Genomic DNA, 25,303 nt, shown 5'->3' with positions numbered 1-25,303 from the left:
TCCGGAGGCAGTTATAGGGGAAAACACCTTCCAGGGATTCAAGACAAAGTTAGACAAGTTCCTGCTGAGCCAGAACATACGCAGGTAAGGCTAGTATCAGTTAGGGTACTGGTCTTTGACCTAAGGGCCGCTGCGTGAGCGGACTGCTGGGCACGATGGACCACTGATCTGACCCAGCAGCGGCAATTCTTATGTTCTTATAAGAAAGGGCTGGAAGGCTAACAACTCCAGATGAATAGCTCTGGTCTCTAAGACATTGATCGACCAAGAAGCCTCCTCTGTGGACCAGGTGCTCTGAGCTGAGTGACCTAGACACAGAGCTCCTCAACCGAGAAGACTAGCATCCATGAGCAGCACTGTCCACTGTGGCTGGTCCAGACTCACCCCTTATACAAGATGGGAGGTCTGGGGCTACAATGAAGACTGCACCGAGCCAAGCCCAGAAGCAGAACAGGATGATCCAGACTGTGCCTCTGAGGCGAGCATACTGAAGAGGATGCATGTGGGCCCGAGACCACCTCAGAATCAAAAGTTAAAAAAATAATTTGCCATTCATAATCAAGATCCACGCAATGCAAATTTAGTGTAGATATCTAACTATGAAGGAATGTGTCTCAGAACACCACTTTAAGGGATCACATGAACTTTCACCTTATTTTTCAGTGGTAATGGTTATCTTTCATTGACCAAACCTTCTTTTAATTTAACTACTCTTACGTATTACATTTAATAATTTACTCATATTATATCTAATTTTTTCTGAACTTTTCAAAATCTAACTAATTTTTAAATATTTTCCTTTATTCTAAAAAGTTTTTCTGTTTATCAAGAAAACTTATATGCCAACATCAATTTGTTATCAGGAGATCAATACTTATTTAGTATCAAAAACATGCCATAGTTATATTACTACAATCTTCAGCATTGTGCTTAATTCCAAAATACTGCTATTAGTAAGCATCAAAGAATTTGTTACTTATGTTGCCACTCAATTGATAGCTTATGCTGGCCCACACTTCATACTGTTGGTTAACAGATAGTACACAACACCGACTGGTCCCATTTCGCCGCTGACCGCGACTTCTTCAGGGATTTTTATTTATTGTCGGGTATTTTCCAGTATATGGGTTGTATGGTTTGAGCATTGTGTGGATCCCGAGACCACCTCACCATATAAAGGGAAGCCACCATCGACCCCAAGACTTGGAGGAAATCCTGTGCCTGAGGACACCGGGACGCCATAAGCAGGAGAAACTAAGAGTGCAATTTGCTTACCCGGGACTCCGGAAGGAAGACCTTCCCCCCAAGGAGGTGTCGAACAGCACTCCTAGATACTCCAGGCGCTGAGATGGAGACAACCAGCTCTTGGAAAGGATGACTACCCATCTCAGCAACTGCAGAAACTCCACCACCCGAGCCGTGACTCAGGTGCTCTCCTGGAATGACTTTGCATGAATCAACCAGTTGTCCAGGTAGGGATAAACTAGAATGCCTTCTTTTTGCAACGCCACAGCGACGACCACCATCACCTTGGTGAACATCCACGGAGCTGTAGCCAGACCAAAGGGAAGTGCACAGAACTGATAATGTCGCCCCCAGATCGCAAAGCGCAGGAAGCGATGATGGGAGGCCTGAATAGGAATGTGCCTCCATCAGATCTAGATTGGTCAGAAACTCCCTCGGCTGAACCGCCAGAATCAAAGATCGCCGAGTTTCCATGTGGCAGGAAGGCACATGAAGAACCCTGTTGACCCCCTTCAAATCTAGGAGGAGCCAAAAGGTCCCTTCTTTCTTGGGCACCACAAAGTAAATCGAGTACCAACCTGTGCCCCACTCCTGCGGGGAAACTGGAACCACCGCGTGGAGATCCAACAATCTTTGAATGGTCTTGCGAAAGGCCTGTTGCTTCCACTCCACCTGCGAGGGGGAAGTGAGAAACTATCTGGCAAAGAATGGGCAAACTCCAGAGCATAGCCGTCTTGAAGCACCTGCAGAACCCACGGATTGGACGTGATGTCTGCCCACTTTGAAGAAAAATCTTGCAGCCTGTCGCCCACCGGAACCAAGACGGGCACCGGCAAGGAGTCATTGGGCAGGGCAGGTGGCAGGGGACCCTGCCTGCACCCCGGCAGGCCCTTCAAAAGAACCTGCCTCTAGAGAGCCCAGGAGACTGAAAGGAGGCAGCTCCTCGACCAGGGCGGAAGTGGCGGAAATCACGGCAAAGAGCAGCCCCACCTCGAGTCAGCGGCCTAAGCCGATCATCAGGCAAACGAGGCACTTTAGAATCAGTTAGGATCTGAACCAACTTGTCTAAGTCTCACCAAACAAAAAGGACCCTTTAAAGGGAAACTTTGTCAACTTATCCGCCGACCAAGCGCAAAGCCATGAGGTACGGCGTGCTGCCACACTAAAAACCAACAACTTGGCAGAAGCTTGCAAGAGGTCATACATAGCATCTGAAAGATGAGAAGCACACAATTCAATCTTTGCCACTTTGCGTTTTAGCAATTCCCAATCCTCAGATTTACTGTCAAGCACATGCTCGGCCCAGCGAAAACACACCCGAGCCACCAGCCTGCCACACATCGCCGCCTGGACCGCCAGAGCTGTCACATCAAAACTCTGTTTAAGGAAGGACTCCAACTTATGCTCCTCAGGGTCCTTCAAGGCCACACCGCCCTCAAAAGGCATGGTATGCCCCTTAGAAATGGTTGAGAACACCGCGTCCACCACAGGCGACTTCAGAGTGTCCCTATCCCCTTCAGGAATGGGATACAGGCGGGCCATAGAGCGTGCAAAAGGAAAAGGAGCTTCCGGCACCTGCCACTGTGCGAGCATAATGCCCCGAATATCCTGATGCATAGGAAAAGAGCGGGAAGCAGAGCGGATCCCCTAAAGCAAGGGGTCCATCGTACGTAAGTGCTCCGACATGGTGTCCTCAATGTGCAAAACTGAGGAGACTGGAAGAATTAGCTCATGAAGCTCTTCCCGCTGAAAAATGTGCTCAAACCCCTTGCTGGAGGAATACGGCTCCCCAAGAGGATCCTGTAAATCTCCCCAAAGTTCCAGGTCCACATCAATACCATCTTGCTCCTCTGGGCAAAAATCCTCATCCCAAGAGACACTCGGGCGCTTGGATGATGGGACCGCACCGGGGAAGACGTCGAGGGCAACCTCCTCCTCCCCCCCCCAGAGTGGACATGGAACCTCCAGCCGCCAGCACATAAGCTTTACATAGTGCCAACATAAATTCAGGGAGAAAAACCCCAGGCGGTTCCAAGGGACTCCCTGCCACACCTTGCCCCTATATTTCCAGAACAGGCAGAAGGTCACCTGAGGTAACAGAAATGAAGGAGGAGGTTCCCACCGAATTTGGACCTGAAACTGCCAAAATCGGAGCTCCTGCGGCCTGTCATGTCTGAAAAGCCTGGGACTTTCCTGACGCTGAGGCTGAGGAACCGAATGACATGAAAAGGGAATCCCCAGCCGCTCCGGCAGTAAGGGAATATGTCGTGAGGTACATGCGACGGAGTTCCCTGGCTGCCGGCAACTGTTGCCGACCAGACTCCCTCCACTGCTCTGGCCTTCACAATGCTTGCACAGGCTGGCCGCGAGTACCTCGTGTCTAAAGCACGAGCATTTTTCCCCCTTAAAAGTGTTCATTGTGCTGAAAAACGCCCTAGCTGTAATAAAAGTGCCGGTTGGTTGAAAAAACCCCAATACAAATGGCATTTTTAAAGGAAATTGAGCCCTTTAGACCGGCATACCTCAGGATTTTTTTTCCCCCCCACTTAGTCAGAACAGGGCTCTCAAAGCTGGAGGGCTGACCAACCAGGGTGCCAGGCCGCTGGCTGAGGCACCCCTACAAAAATGTGGGGAGGTGGAGGGAGGTGGTGGGAGGGACCCAGCATGAGACCCACTGAGTTTAACACCCACGAGGTCGGACGAATCCCCAAACATGACCCGTCCAAGCTCTATCCGGCACAAAAGGGGAACCCAGGAGTCCAAAACAAAATTCCAACAGTACTAAGAGGGGAGCCGAATTAGTCTTACTACCTGCTTTAATGGAGACTGAGGAAGACTGGATTGCAAGAGGTGAAAGCTATCTTGATATACAAGTTTGGTCTCAGTCTCCACCTGCTGGTAGCAGTGAGGTATATAACCCATTCGTAAGGACTATATCAATCTACCAGGCGCTATAGAAGTATGATTTATGTCTCATGCTCCAAAAACAGACATTACAGCCTATATCATATATGTCCTAGGACCCTTACCACAATTAAAGGATAAAACACTGCCAGCTGGCAAGCATTTAATGTTACTTGTCCCAACCAGCATAACCAGGCCTAGGTGCTGACCCTAGCAGTAAAAAGCACAACTCTGAAAACAGTGATGCCCAAATCCAGTCTCTGCCACTCAGATTATAAATAAACTTCAAACACTCCTTGTCTTATCTTCTCCCTTTGAGTTCTTTCTAAGTTTTCTAATCCAGAGCCCTCAAAAGCTTCATCTGTGATGACATTTTACAATTCAAAATTTTCTCAGGAACTATGGAAGTTCGGAATTAGTGAACAAGGAAAGCATCAACTATAAAAAGAAAAAGAAAGAGGTGAGCCATTCTATAGATGAGCTAAAACGTCCTCCTTATGAACAAACCATCGGGGGGCAGGTAACCAGAGCAAAATAAAACACACCAAAAAAACAGATTACTTACTTGTGCAGTAACCTCTGTGAGAGCCTCAGTGATTGGGATAACAAAACTGAAGAAAGCAGCGCGTCTTGCCGGCAAGAGGTGAAACGAAGAGAGACTGGCCTCGGGAAGTGCACCTGGGGCAGACCGCTTCAACCCCCCCGGGCAAAATGTTCCTTTTCAGAGGGGCCCCGACATGGCAGCCGTTCTCACAGGCGGCCCCAAAGTTTTCCCTCTGCCACAACTTCCTGTTTCCAACAGGGCAGATCGCTGCAGAAGGAAAGCTTTGGGACAGCTGCTGGCTACTGTCTTGGAGCCCCTCTGAAAAGGAAAATTTAGCTTTTTAATAAAGCAGTTTGGATCGCAGGGCCCCCTGGATCTGTGGGACCCAGGGCAGCTGCCCTGTTTGCTCCCTATAATGCTGGCCCTGCGGCTCCCCTAACAAGTCGGGCTCCAGGCATGTGCCTCCTGGGCCTACCCTTTAATCCAGCCCTGGACATCTATACTCCCTGGGCTCTCCTTTTGAGACGGACAAGCCCCATGCCTGGCAGTATTCAAGACCAAACTAAAAGCCTATATTTTTAAGGTTGCAACTCATAAACCTCTTGCCCTAAAGCATTATTTTTCAAGTTAGTTCTGGAGCATCCTTTTGTCAGTCAGGTTTTCAGGATATCCACAATGAATATGCATGGAAAAGATTTGTATACAATGGAGGCAATGTATGCAAACCAATCTCATGCCTATTCAGTGTGGATATCCTGAAAACCTGACTGTCCTAAAGCACCCTTGGCAGGTCAATTAGGGCTCCATTGCCCCAGGTACAAAACTTAGATTGTGAGCCTGCTAGGGACAGAGATAGTACCTCAACTTTAGAAAAGCAATAAAAACATACCTCTTTACCTAACTCCCCTGCCTAAGGTCGATAGATTACAAAGAAATATTAATGTATATTTATACTATATTCTCAGTATGTGTCACATAGGATAAAACCTTATATTGATAAATCTTGCACTGTAACTATATCAAATTTGTCTTGTAAACTGTATATGATGTATTTTGGTATTAGATCCCTAGTATGTGTCAAGTTAAGATAAGACTTGCATTGAAAACTTTGCTCTATAACTGTGGCAAATTGTAACCTGTAAACTCTATACTATGTATATTTGTATTATATCCCTAGTATGTGTCAAATTAGGATAAAACTTGTATAAAAAAAATTGTAACCTGTTAACTGTATATTATGTATGTTAACCTGTAATCCGTTCTGAGCTCTTTGAGAAGAACGGGATAGAAAATGAATTAAATAATGTGTACAGTGCTGTGTATGCTTAGTGGCACTATAGAAATGATGATTAGTAGCAGTAGTAATGGTAGTCATATTGTAGTGCTCTTATTTGTTACAGAGGTTTTGCAGTTTAGAAAGATTATGCAGATGAAGATGAATTACTGTATTTGTGTTTTATTGTATACGAGTATGTGGATGGTTGTTAACCTCCTTTCTTAACCTTGATGAGTGCTTTTGTGGAATTAGTGGTCTAAGAAATGTAAGTTAATTTGTGTAAACTGCTCTCCATCTCCTTGGATCCCTGCTATTTGCATTCCTCCTCTGGGACCCTTCTGCACCATTCCTCCTTCCCAAATCCCTACTGCAAAAGGGCATCCATCTACTCCTCCTCTATCCAGCCCTATCTTTTCTCCCTCAAACACATGAATGGAAAAATCTTGTATAAACTGAAGCTACTTGGCATATACCTAGACGTCAGCACACCATTGAAGAAGGAGAAGTTGCGGTGAAGGAATTGATTCTTCTTCTCAAAGTTAAAGCTGTGCCCATCGTCCACAAAAAGGTCCCCTACTGCTGAGCCCTGTGGATCGAAGACAGGGATAGGAAATATTAGACATCTCCAAGATCACAAGAACACAAGATACTACCATAAGAAAAGAATAAATGAGAAAAACAGAGTGGAGGAACAAAAGCCAAAAGATAAACAGTGAAGTTGTACACCTGTAACAGTTATTTATTCGATTTTCTATACTATTCTCTCACGGAAACTCGGAGTAGTTTACATGACATATATATGGGACATCACTGCCAGACAGATTCAAACCAGTCCCTTGTTCTACAGCACCTCTCAGATTGTGATACTTCATTCAATAAGCATGCTTCAACCTTGGGAATGGCAGGCGGATCCTGCTGTCCATGGATAACATTTGTTACAGGTGTGCAACTCTGCTTTCTCCATGGACAAACAGGATCACAACAGCCACATGTGTGAGAACACCTATGCTTAGGGTTGAACAAAACAAAAACTCTTTTACACATTAAGCAATATGGAAGGCTTAGGTTTGTACCTCGATAAAGCACAGTTACTTACCGTAACAGGTGTTATCCAGGGACAGCAGGCAGATATTCTTAACGCATGGGTGACGTCACCGACGGAGCCCCGGTACGGACCTTTTTAACTAGAAAGTTCTAGTTGGCCGCACTGCGCATGCGCGAATGCCTTCCCGCCCGACGGAGGAGAGCGTGGTCCCCAGTTAGGATAAGCCAGCTAAGAAGCCAATCCGGGGACGAGGGTGGGACGTAAGAATATCTGCCTGCTGTCCCTGGATAACACCTGTTACGGTAAGTAACTGTGCTTTATCCCAGGACAAGCAGGCAGCATATTCTTAACGCATGGGTGACCTCCAAGCTAACAGAGAGGGAGGAGGGATGGTTGGCCATTAGGAAAATACATTTTGTAACACAGATTGGCCGAAGTGTCCATCCCGTCTGGAGAAGGCATCCAGACAGTAGTGAGTAGTGAACGTGTGAACTGAGGACCAAGTGGCAGCCTTGCAGATTTCCTCGATGGGCGTGGAACGGAGGAAAGCCACAGAAGCAGCCATAGCTCTGACCCTGTGGGCTGTGACAGCACCTTCCAGTGAGAGACCGACCCGAGCATAACAGAACGCAATACAGGCGGCAAGCCAGTTGGAAAGCGTCCGTTTAGAGACAGGACGACCTAGACAGTTAGGATCGAAGGTCAGAAAGAGCTGAGGGGACGAGCGGTGAGCCCTGGTACGGTCAAGGTAGTATGCAAGGGCACGCTTACAATCCAGCGTATGCAACGCCTGTTCCCCAGGATGAGAATGGGGTTTAGGGAAAAAGACAGGCAACACAATGGACTGGTTGAGGTGAAAAGCCGAGACCACCTTGGGAAGGAATTTAGGATGGGTACGCAGAACCACCTTGTCATGGTGAAAAATAGTGAACGGTGGATCGGCGACCAGTGCATGAATCTCACTAACCCTCCTGGCAGAGGTGATGGCAATGAGGAAAAGCACCTTCCATGTTAGAAGTTTGAGTGAAGTTGTGGCAAGAGGCTCAAAAGGAGGTTTCATGAGGGCTGATAAAACCACATTCAGGTCCCAGACGACAGGAGGAGGCTTCAGAGGTGGTTTGACATTGAAGAGGCCTCTCATGAACCGGGAAACCAGTGGATGAGCCGTGAGAGGTTTTCCGAGGATAGGCTCATGAAACGCAGTGCTGGCACTAAGGTGGACTCTGATTGAGGTAGACTTGAGGCCAGCGTCGGACAGGGAAAGCAAATAGTCCAGTACAGTTTCCACCGCCAAAGAGGTGGGATCGTGATGATGCAGTAGACACCAAGAGGAGAACCTGGTCCACTTCTGATGGTAACATTGAAGGGTGGCCGGTTTCCTAGAGGCATCCAAAATGCGACGGACGGGCTGAGACAGAGTCTCTGGAGAGGTTAGCCCGAGAGAAACTAAGCTGTCAGGTGGAGCGAAGACAGATTGGGATGTAGTAGAGACTGATGCTGCTGCGTAAGTAGAGTAGGAAACACAGGAAGAGGAATGGGCTCCCTGGAGCTGAGCTGAAGCAGGAGGGAGAACCAGTGTTGGCGAGGCCACCGAGGAGCGATGAGAATCATGGTGGCCCTGTCCCTACGGAGTTTGGATAACGTCCGCAACATCAGAGGTAGAGGAGGAAAGGCATAGAGGAACCGATCCGTCCAGTCGAGCAGGAATGCGTCTGGGGTCAGACGATGAGGAGAGAAGAGTCTGGAACAGAACTGGGGCAGCTGATGGTTGTGAGGAGCTGCAAAGAGGTCCACCTGCGGAGTGCCTCAGCGAGCAAAGATGGAGTGGAGAGTAGGAGGGTCCAGAGTCCACTCGTGAGGTTGAAGGATGCGGCTGAGATTGTCGGCCAGGGAGTTCTGTTCGCCCTGGATGTATACAGCCTTGAGGAAGAGACTGTGGGCCGTGGCCCAGGTCCATATTCGGATGGCCTCCTGACAGAGGAGGGGAGATCCGGTGCCGCCTTGCTTGTTTATGTAGTACATGGCGACTTGATTGTCTGTGCACAGGAGAAGAACCTGAGGGTAGAGAAGGTGCTGGAAGGCCTTGAGAGCATAGAACATGGCTCTGAGTTCCAGGAAATTGATGTGATGTTGACGCTCCTGAGTGGTCCAGAGTCCCTGGGTGCGAAGATCTCCCAGGTGAGCTCCCCATGCATAAGGGGAGGCATCCGTGGTTATGATCATGGAGTGAGGGGGTAGATGGAAGAGTAGACCCCTGGAAAGATTGGAGGAGTTCAACCACCATTGAAGAGATTGCTGAAGAGACGATGTCACAGAGATGGGATGAGAAAGAGGATCCGTGGTCTGTGACCATTGGTTGGCTAGAGTCCACTGAGGTGTCCTGAGGTGGAGTCGAGCCAGAGGAAGTACATGGACCGTCGAGGCCATGTGGCCCAAGAGGACCATCATCTGTTGAGCTGGGATGGTTTGATGAAGGAGCACCTGACGACAGAGGTGGAGCAGGGTCCGGTGCTGGTCGGAGGGGAGAAACGCCCTCATCAGAGTGGTGTCGAGAATTGCTCCGATGAACTGAAGTCGCTGTGTGGGAAGCAGATTCGACTTGGGGTAGTTGATCTCGAACCCCAGGAGATGGAGGAACGAGATGGTGTGTTGAATGGCTTGTAGCACAAGTGGAGACGTAGGTGCTTTCACCAACCAATCGTCCAAGTAGGGGAACACCTGGAGGATGTGAGACCTGAGAAAGGCCGCCACCACAATAAGGCACTTGGTGAACACCCTGGGCGATGATGAGAGGCCAAAGGGTAGCACCTTGTACTGATAGTGGCGGTGCTGTATCTGAAATCGAAGGTAGCGACGTGAATGCAGATGGATTGGAATGTGAGTGTAGGCCTCTTTGAGGTCCAGGGAACATAGCCAGTTGTGTTGAGAGAGAAGAGGGTAAAGCGTGGCAAGGGAGAGCATTCTGAACTTCTCCTTGACCAGACACTTGTTGAGGTCCCTGAGATCGAGGATGGAACGGAGGTCTCCTGTCTTCTTGGGAACCAGGAAGTAGCGGGAGTAGAATCCCTGACCCCTTTGGTCCGGAGGCACCTCTTCAATGGCATTGAGAAGAAGGAGGGATTGGACCTCCCTCAGGAGGAGGGGGGTTTGGGAGGAGTGAGAAGCAGACTCTACGGGAGGATTGTCTGGTGGAAGAGTCTGGAAGTTGAGAGAGTAGCCGTGGCGAATGATGTTGAGGACCAATTGGTCTGATGTGATGACCTCCCAACGGCTGAGGAAGATTTGGAGGCGACCTCCGATCGGCTGAGGAAGAGGCAATGATGTTGGGAGACTGGCTATGCCATGGAGAAAAGAGTCAAAAGGGCTGAGATGGGTTTGACGGAGGTAGAGGCTTGGCAGGTTGGTGAGACTGAGAGCGAGCCTGAGTTTGATGTTGTTGCCGAGGTCGACGCGGCTACTGTTGAGGCGGGCTGAGAGGTCTGGCCGAGAACCTGCGCTGGTAGGAAGACTGCTGTCTGTAGGTGCGAACAGGTGGAGTCTTCTTTTTAGGTTTGAGCAGAGTGTCCCACCTGGTCTCATGTGTGGAGAGTTTCTGGGTTGTGGAGTCCAGGGACTCTCCGAAGAGTTCATCATCCAGACAAGGTGCGTTTGCCAGGCGGTCCTGGTGGTTAATGTCTAGTTCAGAGACTCTCAGCCATGCCAAACGGCGCATAGCCACCGCCATGGCAGAAGCGCGAGAGGTCAGCTCAAATGAGTCGTAGATGGAGCGAACCATGAATTTCCTAAGCTGGAGGAGGCTGGAAATATGCTATTGGAAAAGAGGGACCTTACGTTCAGGAAGATATTTCTGTAAGGTGGAGAGCTGTTGCACCAGATGCTTCATGTAGAAGGAGAAGTGGAAGGTGTAGTTGTTGGCTCTATTGGCTAACATGGCATTTTGGAAAAGGCGCTTACCAAATTTATCCATGGTTTTACCCTCTCTGCCAGGAGGGGTGGAGGCATATACACTGGAACCCTGAGATTTTTTCAAAGTGGATTCCACCAGGAGGGACTCGTGGGGCAATTGAGACTTGTCAAAACCTGGGATTGGAATAACCCGGTACAAGCTGTCTAACTTACGAGGGGCTCCAGGAACCGTGAGGGGAGCTTCCCAGTTTTTATAGAAAGTTTCCCATAAGATATCGTGGACGGGCAACTTCAGGAACTCTTTGGGAGGTTGCTCAAAGTCTAGGGCATCGAGAAAAGCTTGAGACTTTTTAGAGTCGGACTCCAAGGGAATGGAAAGAGCTGCTGACATCTCCCTAAGAAATTTGGAGAAAGAGGATTGCTCTGGTTTTGAGACGGTGTCGGTCATGGAGGGTTCTTTATCGGTTGATGAAGCGTCCTCCTCGGTACCGTGAGGGGAGTCTTCCCACAAGTCTGGGTCCCTAACGTCTGGGTGTGTATGTTTGGACATCGGTGTGGAGGGCTCGGCATGGCGGGTCTTTGAGAGAGCAACGAAACTGATAAGAGGGCTGGAACACTACTCATATGCTGAGAGGTTGGATAGGCTGGGGCTCTTCTCTCTGGAAAAAAGGAGGCTCAGGGGTGATATGATAGAGACCTTCAAGATCATGAGAGGCATAGAGAGGGTGGATAGGGACAGATTCTTCAGGCTGAAGGGGACAACAGGTACGAGGGGGCACTCGGAGAAACTGAAGGGAGATAGGTTCAGAACGAATGCAAGGAAGTTTTTTTTCACCCAGAGGGTCGTGGACACTTGGAATGCGCTACCGGAGGAAGTGATCAGGCAGAGTACGGTACAGGGATTCAAACAGAGACTGGATGGATTCCTGAGGGATAAAGGGATCATGGGATACTGAGAAAGCTAACCAGAAAATAAATGTAGAAACCCAACCAGGTCGTGCAGGTGCAAGACCGGAGGGCTAGGACTTTGATGGGAAGATAGGACTCAATTAGGAAACCGAGGTGGCATGGGGGCCCCTTCTGGTGATTTAGACAGGTCGTGACCTGTTTGGGCCGCCGCGGGAGCGGACTGCTGGGCAGGATGGACCTATGGTCTGACCCGGCGGAGGCACTGCTTATGTTCTTATGTTCTTATTTGCCTGAGCGCACTGAGGCGGTACTGGGTGAGGAAGACTGATGTCGTTCCTGGGACCGGACAGGGGCGGCAGCATCACGGGTATGTACTGTAGGTGTTTCTGCCAAGAGCACCGGCATGGAAGTATTAAGCGGTACCGAGGGAGTCGATACCGATGGAACGGTGTGGGGCTCGGACCGGTCCCGTACCGGAAGGTGCGGTGCCAGCAACGCCGGCAACAGTTGTTGGAGCTGTTGTTGCAGCTGCTCCTGTAACTGTGTTTGGAGTATGGCCGCGATGCGGTTGTCCAGGGGAGGAACCGGTACCGTTTTTTTCTTCTTCAGTACCATAGGTGCCGCTCTACGCTCCGGCGATGAGGAGGCCGATGATGAGGCACTCACCGAGATCGGAGCGGAGCGTTTGCGGGGTCAGTGCGGTGCCGGGAGGGCCGGTGTCGCAACCGTGGCAGGAGGGCGCTCAAGAGAAGAGGGAGGCTTCTTAGCCGGCTTACCTGGGCCCAACGACCCCGAGGAAGGATCCGGTGGTGCCGATGTCGTCGGTGCCGACTTTTGTGGTGCCGTCGACGTCGCAGCCGGTTCCATGGCAGATCCGGTACCAAACAAAATATTTTGCTGGATCTGCCGATTTTTTAAAGTACGCTTTTTAAGCGTAGCACAGCGGGTGCAGGTGTCAGCCCGATGCTCTGGACCCAAGCACTGGAGGCACCAATTGTGTGGGTCGGTGAGGGAGATCGGGCGTGCACACCGCTGGCACTTCTTAAAACCCGGTTGAGGGGGCATGAAGGGAAACACGGCCTCCGCAAAATCGAATCCGGAGGCCTGTATGGTGGCAACAGGCCCCGCTGGGGCCGGCCTGAAAAAATAAAGAAAACTCGATGAGTTTTTTTTTTTTTTTTTTGAAAACAAAAGTAAAGGGAATCCGATAATAAAAAAGGAAAAAATTTAGAAAATACGCGAGCGGGAAGGCAAAAATTAGTTTTTCAACGGCCGTTGAAAACACATGCGTCTTCTTCGCTTCGCGGAAACGAAGAAACTGGGGACCACGCTCTCCTCCGTCGGGCGGGAAGGCACTCGCGCATGCGCGATGCGGCCAACTAGAACTTTCTAGTTAAAAAGGTCCGTACTGGGGCTCCGTCGGTGACGTCACCCATGCGTTAAGAATATGCTGCCTGCTTGTCCTGGGATAATCCTCTTTCCTGTAGAACAGCATACGTTTCCTTACAGATGTGTTGTGTACCCCAACGTGCAAGTTGGATTGTAGAAGGCATCAATCATTTTTCTCAGCTCTGTCTCCCTAGACATTGTCCTCTCTCTTCCTAGACATTGTCCTCTCTCTTCAGTCCATACCAAAGCAAACAATAACCTCTAAAAGAGGAAATGATAATAAGGAGGGTTTCAGGGGACTCCCTGATAATGTTAACTTTGCTCTACTCTGCAATAGGAACAAAAACAGTAAGCAAACATTACAATTGCAAAACTAAAGGTGGAAGCAACTTACCATCTACCTGTGTGCAACCAGCAGTAACACTTGTATAATTCTGTGAAAGCAGTGTGCAACGAGCAGTGAACTCTAAACCATTGCCTTACAATAAATTTTCTTTTCTTCTCTTTTGGCTGCGATGAGCCAAGTCACCAGAAATTCAACCCCATTATTCAATGCAGGCTGTATCCATCTCTGACAGGGCAGGGTGTAAGGAATTGTATGCTGTTCTATAGGAAAGAGAATTATCAAGGTAAAAATCTAATCCTTCCTTCCTGTGCAAACAGCATACAATTCCTTATCGATGGGACATACCAGAGCAGTTCCTTGAGTCTAGGGTGAGGCAGATAAGCCTTCAACAGCACAGAGAACCCAAAGGCGATGTCCGCTTGTGCTGACACGTCCACTTTGTAAAACTTCGTAAAGTGAAGAAGAGTGGGCCATGTGGCTGCCCTGCAAATTTCATCAGGTGGCACTACCCTAGAATCTGCATGAAAGAGCCTATACCTCTGAGACTCTTCTAGTTGAAGTAATGGCCACAAGAAAAAAATGTCAAGGATGTTTCCTACAGCGGCTCATATAGAGCCTGGCTGAGATCCTGCAAAACTACGTTAAGATTCCATGAAGGGAACGGGGGGGGGGGGGGGGGGGGGGGGGGGGGGGGGGGGGGGGCTGAGACTTGATGACCTAAGAGTCATAGAATAGTGCGAGCTGGAAGAGCAGAAGCCTGGCTAGCTTGGTCTGCTAGGCTTCTGATTGTTTGATGTCTATCCTGAGGAAGATAGGTCCTTCCAGAGATGGAGTTTAAGCATGCTCCAATGAATATGAGGGAGCACATTGGAGTCAGAGTGGACTTTTGGAAGTTTAAGATGATTCCCAGAATTTGTAACATTTGAATAGTGATCTGGATGGTTAGTAATAAACGTTCTTGGGAGTGTGCTACCAGAAGCCAATTGTTCAGGTAGGGGAACACCCTATGATGATGTCTGCATAGGTGGGCAGCAACCACCAGCTAGACACTTTGTAAAAACATACGAGGCCGATGACAGGCCGAAAGGAAAAACCTTGTATTGGAAATGTCAGTGGGACGGATGGATTGTACCTTTGAGTTCTAGGGAGGCTAACCAATCATTGTGAGACAGTAATGGGAGAATTGCTGGAAGTCATATCATCTGAAACTTTTCTTTTTTGAGGCAGGCATTGATAGGTCTGAGGTCGAGAATTGGCCGGAGACCTGTTGTCTTTTTTGGAATCAGGAAGAAGTTGGAGTAAAACCCTCTGTTTATTTGGTTGGGTGGAACTTCCTCTATGGCATTGCTTTGAAGGACAAGGGATAGCTCTAAAGCAAGCTGTGGAATATGTTGATGAGGGATCTTTGAAGGCGGGGGTGAGAGGGATGGAAGAAAGGAAGGGAGACAGGAAGTTGAAGAAATATCCCTGTGAGATTATGCTGAGCATTCATTGGTCTGTCGTGATTGCCTGCCAAGCTGAAAATAAATGGGTTAGTTACCCTCCCACTGGCAAATGGTCAAAAACTAGGATTAGGCTTGAGAGAAACTCGTTGAGAAGCCGGGGATTGTTTATGGTCTTGTGGACGCTGTTTTTGAGTATAAGGGAAAGATTGTGTCCTTTGAAGAACGGTCTTGTGGACGCTGTTTTGAGTGTAAGGGGAAGATTGTGTTCTTTGAAGATTGGGTCTGTTGAAAAGGAATCTTCAACGAGGATTTTTCTGAAAAAATTGTTGATGATATGGTCTGCGATAAGAGAAGGTAGTGGAAGGCCTACGAATTGGATGAGGCTGATCAGAAGGGTGAGCCGAAAGTTCTCTACTAATTGAAGAGTCTTCTTTAAGCTGGGAAACAGTTTCTTGCACCTTCTCACCGAAGAGACTGTCACCCAAACAAGAAACATTTGCTGAGCACCTAGCGGCTATTGCTACCACTGCCGTTCTAGACATCATATCGTAAGCATCATAATTTGACTTTATTAAATGGTAAGTAGATTCTTGTAATGCAACTTGAAGACTTAGAAGCTCCTCTGAAGAAGTAGTGTCAAGTTTCAGTAGAATAGAATGTTGAAAATAAAGGATCTACAGCTGGTGAGCAATAATTTTGCCTTTTCCGTACCGAAACCGGCGGGCAGGCAGGAGCCCGATCCTGCAGGCGTGGGAGTCGATCCGCCCCTCCCCCAAACCAGCTGGGGATTCTTTTAAAACAAGCACTGCCAGCGGAGTACTGCCTTTTCCCGCACCAAAACTGGCGGGCGGGCAGGCAGGCAGGAAAGGCAGTAGCCCGATCCTGCAGGCGTGGGAGTCGATCCGCCCCTCCCCTGAACCAGCCGGGGACTCTTTTTAAGACAAGCACCGCCAACGGCACACAGTCATTAGGCGCGCTGGTGAAAGCGCACAGCAAAGGTGCCTGTGCCTTAGTGAAGCGACAAATTTGAAAAATCCCGGCCAGACCTCCCAACCACGGCTGAATCTGCAGTCGGCAGCGTTCAGCAGCTTCGGGCCGGATCCTCCACAGACCCTCGTTTCGGGCTCCCTCACCTGCAATCGGCAGCTTCCAGCGACCGGGGCCGACTCCTCCATGAAGCTTCCATCAAAACCACCCCATCTGGGAGTGCGAGTCAGCTACGCTCCTCCTGACCTGCAGGAGCATTAAACTGAACTGCGGGAAAAGCGCAGCCACCCATCAGCACCAGATTTGCCAACCCTGCACCACCAGTCTGTTCTATCTTGGAAGACCTACTCACGGACCCAGTAACTGAAGACTGATAAGTATCTGCATGTATATTTTTCTCTAATTTGCATGTTTAGCCAACTGACTGTTAATTTAGTCAAATACCAGCATGTCCAACCAATCGACAGGATAATTGATAAGATTCTGCTGTCTATCCAATTACTGTCCCACTACATAATGACTTCTGTAAATCAACTTTAATACTATTTCTCATGTTTTACTGGTCCTGCTACAAATACAGGTCAGTCAATGCTCTTTACTCCACACCAATCCCAATCCTCACCAGACCGCGTCACACCATCTTAGAACACCAGAGACCTGCCCCTCAATTCATTCATAACTGTTCCGAAAAGGGACCTTTTCAAATCCCGGTCTTACCACCCTCACGTAAACCTAACAGACCTCACCGTAAACACCAGCTGAAGCTGAGGAAAGTCCCCTTCTCATCAACAACTGACTCCCCCCCCACTTTCAAAAGGTCCAAGATTTCTAGCTTAATATCAGATCCATTAGGAATAAGTCACAACTGGTCAAAGACACCAACCCTGACTTCGTCCTTTTAACGGAAACATGGCTGATCGCTGACAATGACATCATCATACACGAGTGCCTCCCACCTGGATTCAAAATCACTTCTCTACCCAGAAGCAGGGGAAGAGGGGGAGGACTAGCCGTCATTGTAAAAGACTCCTACGAATCCACTATCATAGCTTCAAATTCCTTTCCTGCAAACTCTGGTCAGCCAAATTAGAAGAGGCCTTAATCATCACACTATTTTACATTCCTCCCAAGAAATGGTCCACTGCCAAGGATACCTTCTTTGAATTCCTCCTTACAAACTCAACTGCTGGCCCCTACAACCTACTGACTGGTGACCTGAACATCCACTTAAAACAGGTAGAGCAGAGCGACCCCAGAGTTACTATCCTTTATCACTTCTCTCGACTTCCTTGTGCCACCCCCCGATAGAACCCATCTAAAAGGACATCAACTAGATCTTGTTACCTTTTCTTCTAAAGCCCATCCCAAAATGCACTGGCACCAAACCACTTGGACTGACACCCTATGGTCGGACCATCATTTATGCATTTTCCAATTCAACTGGCAAACCAAACGCTCCCCAACCAAACCCCTGGAGAAAGAAAGGATTAGGACAATGACAGCCACTAAATCCAGTGGAATTCTGATCGCATTACGATATCTCATCAGACTCAAACTCCCCCTCTATTGACACCTGGACCAATACAAGCACACAGATTCTTAACAAGATGGCCCCCATCAAACTAAGAAAAACGAGAAACCAAAACCAAGATAGCTAGTTTGATGCCGAACTAGGAACAGTGAAACGAGAATTACGAAAACTGGAAAGACAATGGCTGAAATCTGGTGATAACATAAAAAGAACAAACTGGAAACTAAGACTAAAAGAATACAAAAAAACTTAACTACAAAACGCACAAATTTCTACGCAAAAAAAATAGACTATCCCAACACCAACACCAAGAACCTATTTAAACTAGTTAACAATCTCTACGATATACAGGCCTTTTCATGCCACACCACAGACTCCCCACCTTCAGCAGATGCGCTTGCTGAATTTTTTAACAAAATCAATATCCTAAGATCCAACCTACCACCCTCCACAACCAACCATCTGAACTATCCCATCGCCCAACACACAAATGAACCCAGAGAAGACATGTACTGGAACAACTTTTCTATCCCTACCTGGAACCACTTCAGCAAATTCTTCTCAAAATACATCAAATCATACTGCAGTTTAGACAGCTGCCCATTAAACGTCATGAAAGCTGCTCCAGTCACCTTCAAAGCCATGTTATACGATTGGCTCTCCTCCCTATTACTGTCAGGTACATTTCCTGATGAGTTAGGTCACATACTGATCACACCGATTGTAAAAAATCCCAAGGAATCTATCAAGCTGACATCTAACTACAGACCCATCGCAAACATTCCCTTTTTTGTAAAGCTCATGGAAGCCAGCTCTGAGCCAGCCAGAGGGGGACTGTTGGGCAAGCACATGGAGGAGTTGAGGAGAATCGGAGGTGCTGTGAGTGTGCTTGTTTCCAGCAGCTGCAGGGGCTGAGAGGGCTGACACAGCGGCGAGGCAGGAGAAAGTGAATCGGAGAGGCAGAGGAGGCAGTTAAGGGGAGCGGAAGGCAGGAGAAGTTAGAAGGAAGTCGGAGGAGGCAGTAATAAGGAGCAGAGAAGCGGCAAAGGGAGCAGGACGAGGCGGGTGGTAGCTCTGCCCACCCCCCGACGTCACAGCCGATCTCCCCCATAAAAGGGGTCGAGTCAATGGCGCGCAGCCGTTCGGCGCGCGGCGAAGGCGAGCGGCAAAGGCGCTCGCCTTAGCGAGATCGCCTTTGCGAAGAGCCTCAAGAAGGGCCTCAAGGAGGAACTTTTAACTAAGTCTGTAGTTTAACTTTAGTCGGTAGTTCAACTTCTACAAGTAGCTAATTAACCAATTAACCTCAGTCTAACTTCCAACCTACACCAAATCCTTTAACTCTCTACCTAACCAGTAAGCACCCAAAACTCTCAAACTAACCAGGCAGACATCACCAGTCACTCTATCCTCAAACTCTATCCTCAAACTTTTAACCAGGCAGACCACTCTATCCTCATACCTTTCAATCAGGCAGCCCCTTCTAGTCCACTGGTAAACAGGCAGCCTTAACAAACAATTAACTGACTACCTCTATCCCTCAAACTTTAACACTATCTGACCAATAACTAACTGACTACCTCTATCCCTCTAACCTCTACACTATCTAATATAAAACTATCAACCCCCATCCTAACAGTAAATATAAAAAATAAAATAATAAAATAAAATAAAATTATATAGTTAATTATAAAAAATCTTTTCTTATTAATCATGGCAGGAAGGACCAGAAGCAACAAGACTTCAATCAAGTCAGGCTGTCCAGTCACTGAAGGTATCCAGGGGGTGGCTACGGTACTCGTTCAGACAGAGGGGAAACCAGGACGAAATGCAGAGGTCTCTGTACAGACCGAGGCCATCCCCCCCCCCCCCCCCCCACAAAGTTGTCTACAGTCTCCACACAGACGGAAGCAACGGAGCAGCTAGATGACAGCCTTTTGCAGGAGCTAAGGAACCTGAGAGAGGAGGTCCAGCGCCTACGAAGCATTCGTGACGACGAGACCTTCATTGACGGAGTCATCCAAGAGCTATCCCAGATCACCAATCAGGAATCCATACCCACAACACCCAAAGCAACTAAGCCAGCAACCAACCCTGCTACCTTGAGACCAACCACCGGAATACAGGAGGAGACTGAAGACGCTGACTCCTGGCAGCTCGTAACTTCCTCCACAGGAAAACACAGAAAACCTTCATCTTCTGTTTTTTCTCTCACATACAGGGCTGTTCTACATCGACTCCGCAAATCACCTTGAAGAACAGATTCCAGCTACTCCAGGAAGTATCTGACAACGAGGTACAGGGTGTTGTTCAGCAGGAGGCCCCAGTTCCGGAGACAACAGGTCGGCCCACCCCTAAGAAGTGAAGAGTGGTGGTGATAGGGGATTCGCTACTGAGAGGCACCGAAGGACCAATCTGCAGATCAGACTTACAATCAAGAGAGGTTTGCTGTCTGCCGGGGGCTAAGATTCGGGATGTAACCGCTTGCCTGGACAGACTCATAAAGCCCCAGGACCACTTCCCTATGCTTCTCATCCACGTTGGAACTAATGACACTGCCAGGAACACCCATGAGAGCACACAAGAAGACTTTAGAGCCCTAGGTGAGAAGCTGAGGAGGATGGAGGCGCAGGTGGTCTTCTCCTCGATCCTCCCAGTGAGGGGCAAAGGTAGAGCCAGAGATGAGCGCATCCAGAGGGCTAATGACTGGCTGCGAGGATGGTGCAGGGAGATGAACTTCGGGTTGCTGCACCATGGAGAGACGCTACAAGGACTACAGGGATCAGACGGGCTACACCTGACCAGAAGAGGGAAAAACGTCCTTGGACACCGACTAGCCCACCTACTTCACAGGGCTTTAAACTAGGTAAGTTGGGGGAGGGTACAGGCTCAATCAACCCACCTGGCGAGCTAGGCTGCCAACACTTTTTGGAGACTGGGGTAAGTGGACACAGAAATTCTGGGTTCAGGACTAGGGCGAGTACACACATTTCCGAGACTGGGGTGGGTACATGTTGTGATTTGGGGTCTAGGGAGGGTACACACCTTGCAAATTGTACCAAAAGAGTCCAAATAGCTCAAGCGGGAATTCCCCCACAGAGTACACACATTTCTGTGTCTGGGGTAGATACTCACAATAAAACTAGCACTAAAAGCGAACATGCGACATGGAAAGCCATGTACGTCAACGCCCACAGCTTGGGCAACAAGATCCTAGAATTAGAGACTGAAATGAGGAACGCTGACCTGGATGTGGTGGCGATATCTGAGATCCTGGCTCACGGACTCCCACGGGTGGGACATGGTCATACCAGGCTACAATTTACTTCGCCGGGACAGGGAGGGCAAAATGGGAGGAGGTGTAGCACTATATACTAAAGATGACATTAAAGTCACCAGAATTGCAGATGTCAGGTACACAGGGGAATCCCTTTGGGTAAATTTGGCCAGGGGGAAAGACAAATGCCTGTATCTTGGCGTAATATACAGACCCCCAAATCAACAGGAGGACCTGGATATGGAATTGATCGGAGACATAGAGAATATCACCTTGCGTGGGGATACAGTACTGTTAGGTGACTTCAATATGCCTGGTGTGGATTGGAACACACTTACCTCTGCATCCAGCAGCAGCAGGAGGCTATTGAACTCTATAAAGGGAGCAAGACTGATACAACTAGTACTGGAGCCAACAAGGAAGCAGGCAATACTGGACCTGTTACTTACAAATGGCGAAAGTGTCACAGAGGTCTCAGTGGGCGAAGCATTGGCCTCCAGTGACCACAATATGGTATGGTTCAATCTCAAAAAGGGGTTCGCCAAAGCTAACACATTGACCAAGGTCCTAAGCTTCAAGGACGCCAACTTCGAGGACATGGGGGAATTCATCCATCAAGCGCTACAAAACCAAGCGGTAACAGATAACGTAGAAGAAATGTGGTCAGCTCTGAAAAATACCATACAGGAGGCAACCATCCGATATATAAAATCAGTAAGTAAACGGCGAAGGAACAATAGGCCACAGTGGTTCTCTGCGGAGATCTCGGGCCTCATAAAAGAAAAGAAAAGAGCGTTCATTTCTTACAAACAATCAGGGAATCAGGACTCGAGAGAAGACTACCTGGTCAAGGCAAGAGCCGTCAAAACAGCAGTTAGAGAGGCCAAATTCCGAAACGAGGAGACGTTAGCAAAGAACATCAAGAAGGGCGATAAATCCTTCTTCAGGTATATTAGCGACAGAAACAGAAACACAGGCGGGATAGTACGCCTTAGGAAACCAGATGGGAACTATGTAGAAGAGGACTCGGAAAAGGCTAAACTTTTAAACAAATACTTCTGCTCGGTCTTCACCCGCGAGGAGCCGGGATCTGGCCCTCTGCTACAGACGAGGGATTGTTCAGTAGACCCGTTTAGTAGCTTCGAGTTCACGCCAGGCAGTGTCTACTGTGAGCTGTCTAAACTCAAGATTAACAAAGCTATGGGGCCAGACAACCTACACCCCAGGGTGCTCAGGGAATTAAGTGATGTCTTGGCGGAACCACTATCCGCGCTCTTCAATCTCTCCCTTAGTACAGGTATAGTCCCGTTGGACTGGAAAACGGCTAACGTCATTCCACTCCATAAAAAAGGTTGCAAAATGGAGGCTGCAAACTATAGACCGGTGAGTCTCACATCAATAGTGAGCAAGCTGATGGAAACTCTAATCAAACGTCAATTAGATACGATCATGAACGAGGAGAATCTACGGGACCCCCGTCAACATGGATTTACTATGGGGAGATCCTGCCAATCCAACCTGATCAGCTTCTTTGACTGGGTGACGAGGAAGCTGGATGTTGGGGAGCCCCTGGACATCGTATACTTAGACTTCAGCAAAGCTTTCGATAGCGTACCACACCGCAGGCTGTTGAACAAAATGAGTTCTATAGGATTGGGTGACACTTTGACAAAATGGGTTGAGAACTGGCTTGGAGGCAGGCTTCAGCGAGTGGTGGTGAATGGCACCCCCTCTGAAATGACAGAGGTGATCAGTGGAGTGCCGCAGGGATCGGTCTTGGGCCCGATCCTGTTCAATATCTTTATAAGAGACTTAGCAGAAGGGCTTCGAGGTAAAATAACGCTATTCGCAGATGACGCCAAACTATGCAATGTAGTAGAAAGGAGTGTAACGATCAAAAACTCAATATCCGACAATATGACGCACGACCTACTCCTATTGGAGCGCTGGTCTAGGATCTGGCAACTAGGTTTCAATACCAAAAAATGCAAGGTCATGCACCTTGGCAACCAAAACCCATGCAGAAGTTACACCCTTAATGGCGAGATCCTAGCAAGGACTGTAGCAGAACGGGACTTAGGGGTGATCATCAGTGAAGACATGAAGACTGCCAATCAAGTGGAGCAGGCTTCATCTAAGGGTAGACAAATCATAGGGTGTATACGTAGGGGTTTCGTCAATCATAAGCCTGAAGTCATTATGCCATTGTATAGATCCATGGTGAGACCCCATCTGGAATACTGTGTACAATTCTGGAGGCCTCATTACCGGAAAGATGTGCTGAGACTAGAGTCGGTCCAGCGAATGGCCACCCGGATGGTCTCAGGACTCAAGGACCTCCCATACGAGGAACGGCTGGATAAGTTGCGGCTATACTCACTCGAGGAACGCAGAGAGAGGGGAGACATGATCGAGACGTTCAAATATCTCACGGGCCGCATCAAGTTGGAAGAAGATATCTTCTTTTTCAAAGGTCCCACGGCTACAAGAGGGCATCCGTGGAAAATCAGAGGAGGGAAGCTGCACGGTGACACCAGAAAATACTTTTTCACCGAAAGAGTGGTAGATCGCTGGAATGGTCTTCCACTTCAGGTGATTGAGGCCAGCAGCGTGCCTGATTTTAAGACAAAATGGGATCGTCACGTGGGTTCTCTTCACAGAGAAAGGTAGGGGTGGGTCATTAAGGTGGGCAGACTAGATGGGCCGTGGCCCTTATCTGCCGTCTATTTCTATGTTTCTAAGGCTTGGTAAACCAGGATTTAGTAACACACCTGGACAAATTCAACATACTTCACGACAACCAATCAGGCTTTCGATCCGGGTTCAGCACGGAAACGGTTATTGCTTCATTACTGGAATCCCTCCTGAACCTACTCAGCCAAGGCTCCAGTGCACTAATCCTTCAACTTGACCTAAGCAGCGCCTTTGATTTAGTCGATCACACCATCCTAATTGACTGCTTGGAGACAATTGGTTTCTCAAGCAATGTACTAAAATGGTTCCAAGGCTTCTTGACCAAACGATTGTACAGAGTCTATAGCGACAATATCCAATACTCCAGCTGGGTAAACCCATGCGGAGTACCACAGGGTTCCCCCCTATCCCCACTCTGTTCATTTACCTAGCCCCATTGACAAATCTACTGGAAAAATTAAAAATCAAATTTTATATCTACGCCGATGATATCATCATAGTCCTGCCCCTAACAAAGCCTGACTCCTGAGACGAAGAATCATCTAGCACTAATTCTAAAACAAATTGAAACATGGATGACAGAGTTCAAACTGAAACTCAACCCTGAAAAAAACAAATTCTTCCTGGCAAGCCCAAATGACAAAATCAAAGATACTACAATAACCCTGAACGGTCAGAACTTCCCCATTGTCGATACCATAAAAATCCTGGGAGTGACACTGGACCGCTATCTCACTCTAGATATGCTCTCAGAGCTACTGATCAAAAAAGGCTTCTCGCAACAACTGCGCTCAACTTCAGGAAAGGGAACTATGCTGCTATGAGGGAAATGGTGGGGAGGAAGCTCAGAAACATCCTTAGGATGGAGACTGTAGGAAGCGCCTGGACCCTATTCAGGGACACCCTGCAGGAAGCACAAAGAATGTACGTCCCCAGTTTCAGGAAAGGCGGCAAGAACAAGCGATCAAAGGACCCGATTTGGATCTCAACAGAAGCAAAGAGGGCAATAAATGACAAAAAAGTATCCTTCCGGAGATGGAAAAAGGACCCAACGGAGGAAAATCACCAGGCGCATAGGAAATGCCAAAAAGAATGCCACCGGGAGGTTAGAAAAGCAAAAGGGAACTACGAAGAGGGGCTGGCCAGGGAAGCGAAGAACTTCAAGGCATTCTTCAGTTACGTAAAGGGGAAGCGACCAGCGAGAGAGGAGGTGGGGCCATTGGACGATGGGGATAGGAAGGGAGTGATTAAGGAGGATAAAGGGGTAGCTGAGAGGTTGAACACGTTCTTCTTGTTGGTTTTCACGAGAGAAGACACATCTAACATACCGGATTCAGAGGAGCTCATAAGTGGGGAACAGGCTGAAAAATTGGAGCACATAGAGGTAAGTAAGGAGGATGTCCTCAAACAGATAGACAGGTTAAAATGCGGCAAATCGCCGGGCCCAGACGGGATCCACCCAAGGGTTCTGAAGGAACTAAGACAAGAAATAGCAGGCACAATCCAGCATGTTTGCAACCTATCCTTGAAAACTGGAGAGGTACCAGAGGACTGGAAACTGGCGAATGTCACACCTATCTTCAAGAAGGGATCGAGGGATGACCCCGGGAACTACAGGCCGGTGAGCCTGACTTCAATTATAGGGAAGATGGTGGAAGCTATGATCAAGGATGGTATTTGCGAGCACATCGAGAGAAATGGCCTACTGAGAACAAGCCAGCATGGATTCTGTAAGGGAAGGTCATGCTTAACGAACCTTTTGTACTTCTTTGAGGGAATAAGCAGTCGGGTGGACAATGGGGAACCCA

General features: G+C 48.4%; 1 protein-coding gene across 2 annotated transcripts in view; it reads right to left on the bottom strand.

Moving 5' to 3' along the window:
• GANAB (glucosidase II alpha subunit) overlaps positions 1–25,303 on the bottom strand; it is a 196,719-nt gene that overhangs the window by 30,538 nt on the left and 140,878 nt on the right. For both annotated transcript variants that reach the window (XM_033953779.1, XM_033953780.1), the window contains one exon: positions 6,443–6,555. In XM_033953779.1, coding sequence (XP_033809670.1) covers positions 6,443–6,555 — 113 coding nt within the window. The remainder of the gene's footprint in view (positions 1–6,442; positions 6,556–25,303) is intronic.

The sequence above is a fragment of the Geotrypetes seraphini genome, chromosome 8 (assembly GCF_902459505.1).
Source record: "Geotrypetes seraphini chromosome 8, aGeoSer1.1, whole genome shotgun sequence".
In the NCBI taxonomy this organism is placed as follows: Eukaryota; Metazoa; Chordata; class Amphibia; order Gymnophiona; family Dermophiidae; genus Geotrypetes; species Geotrypetes seraphini.
This window is presented reverse-complemented; position numbering and strand designations above follow the sequence as displayed.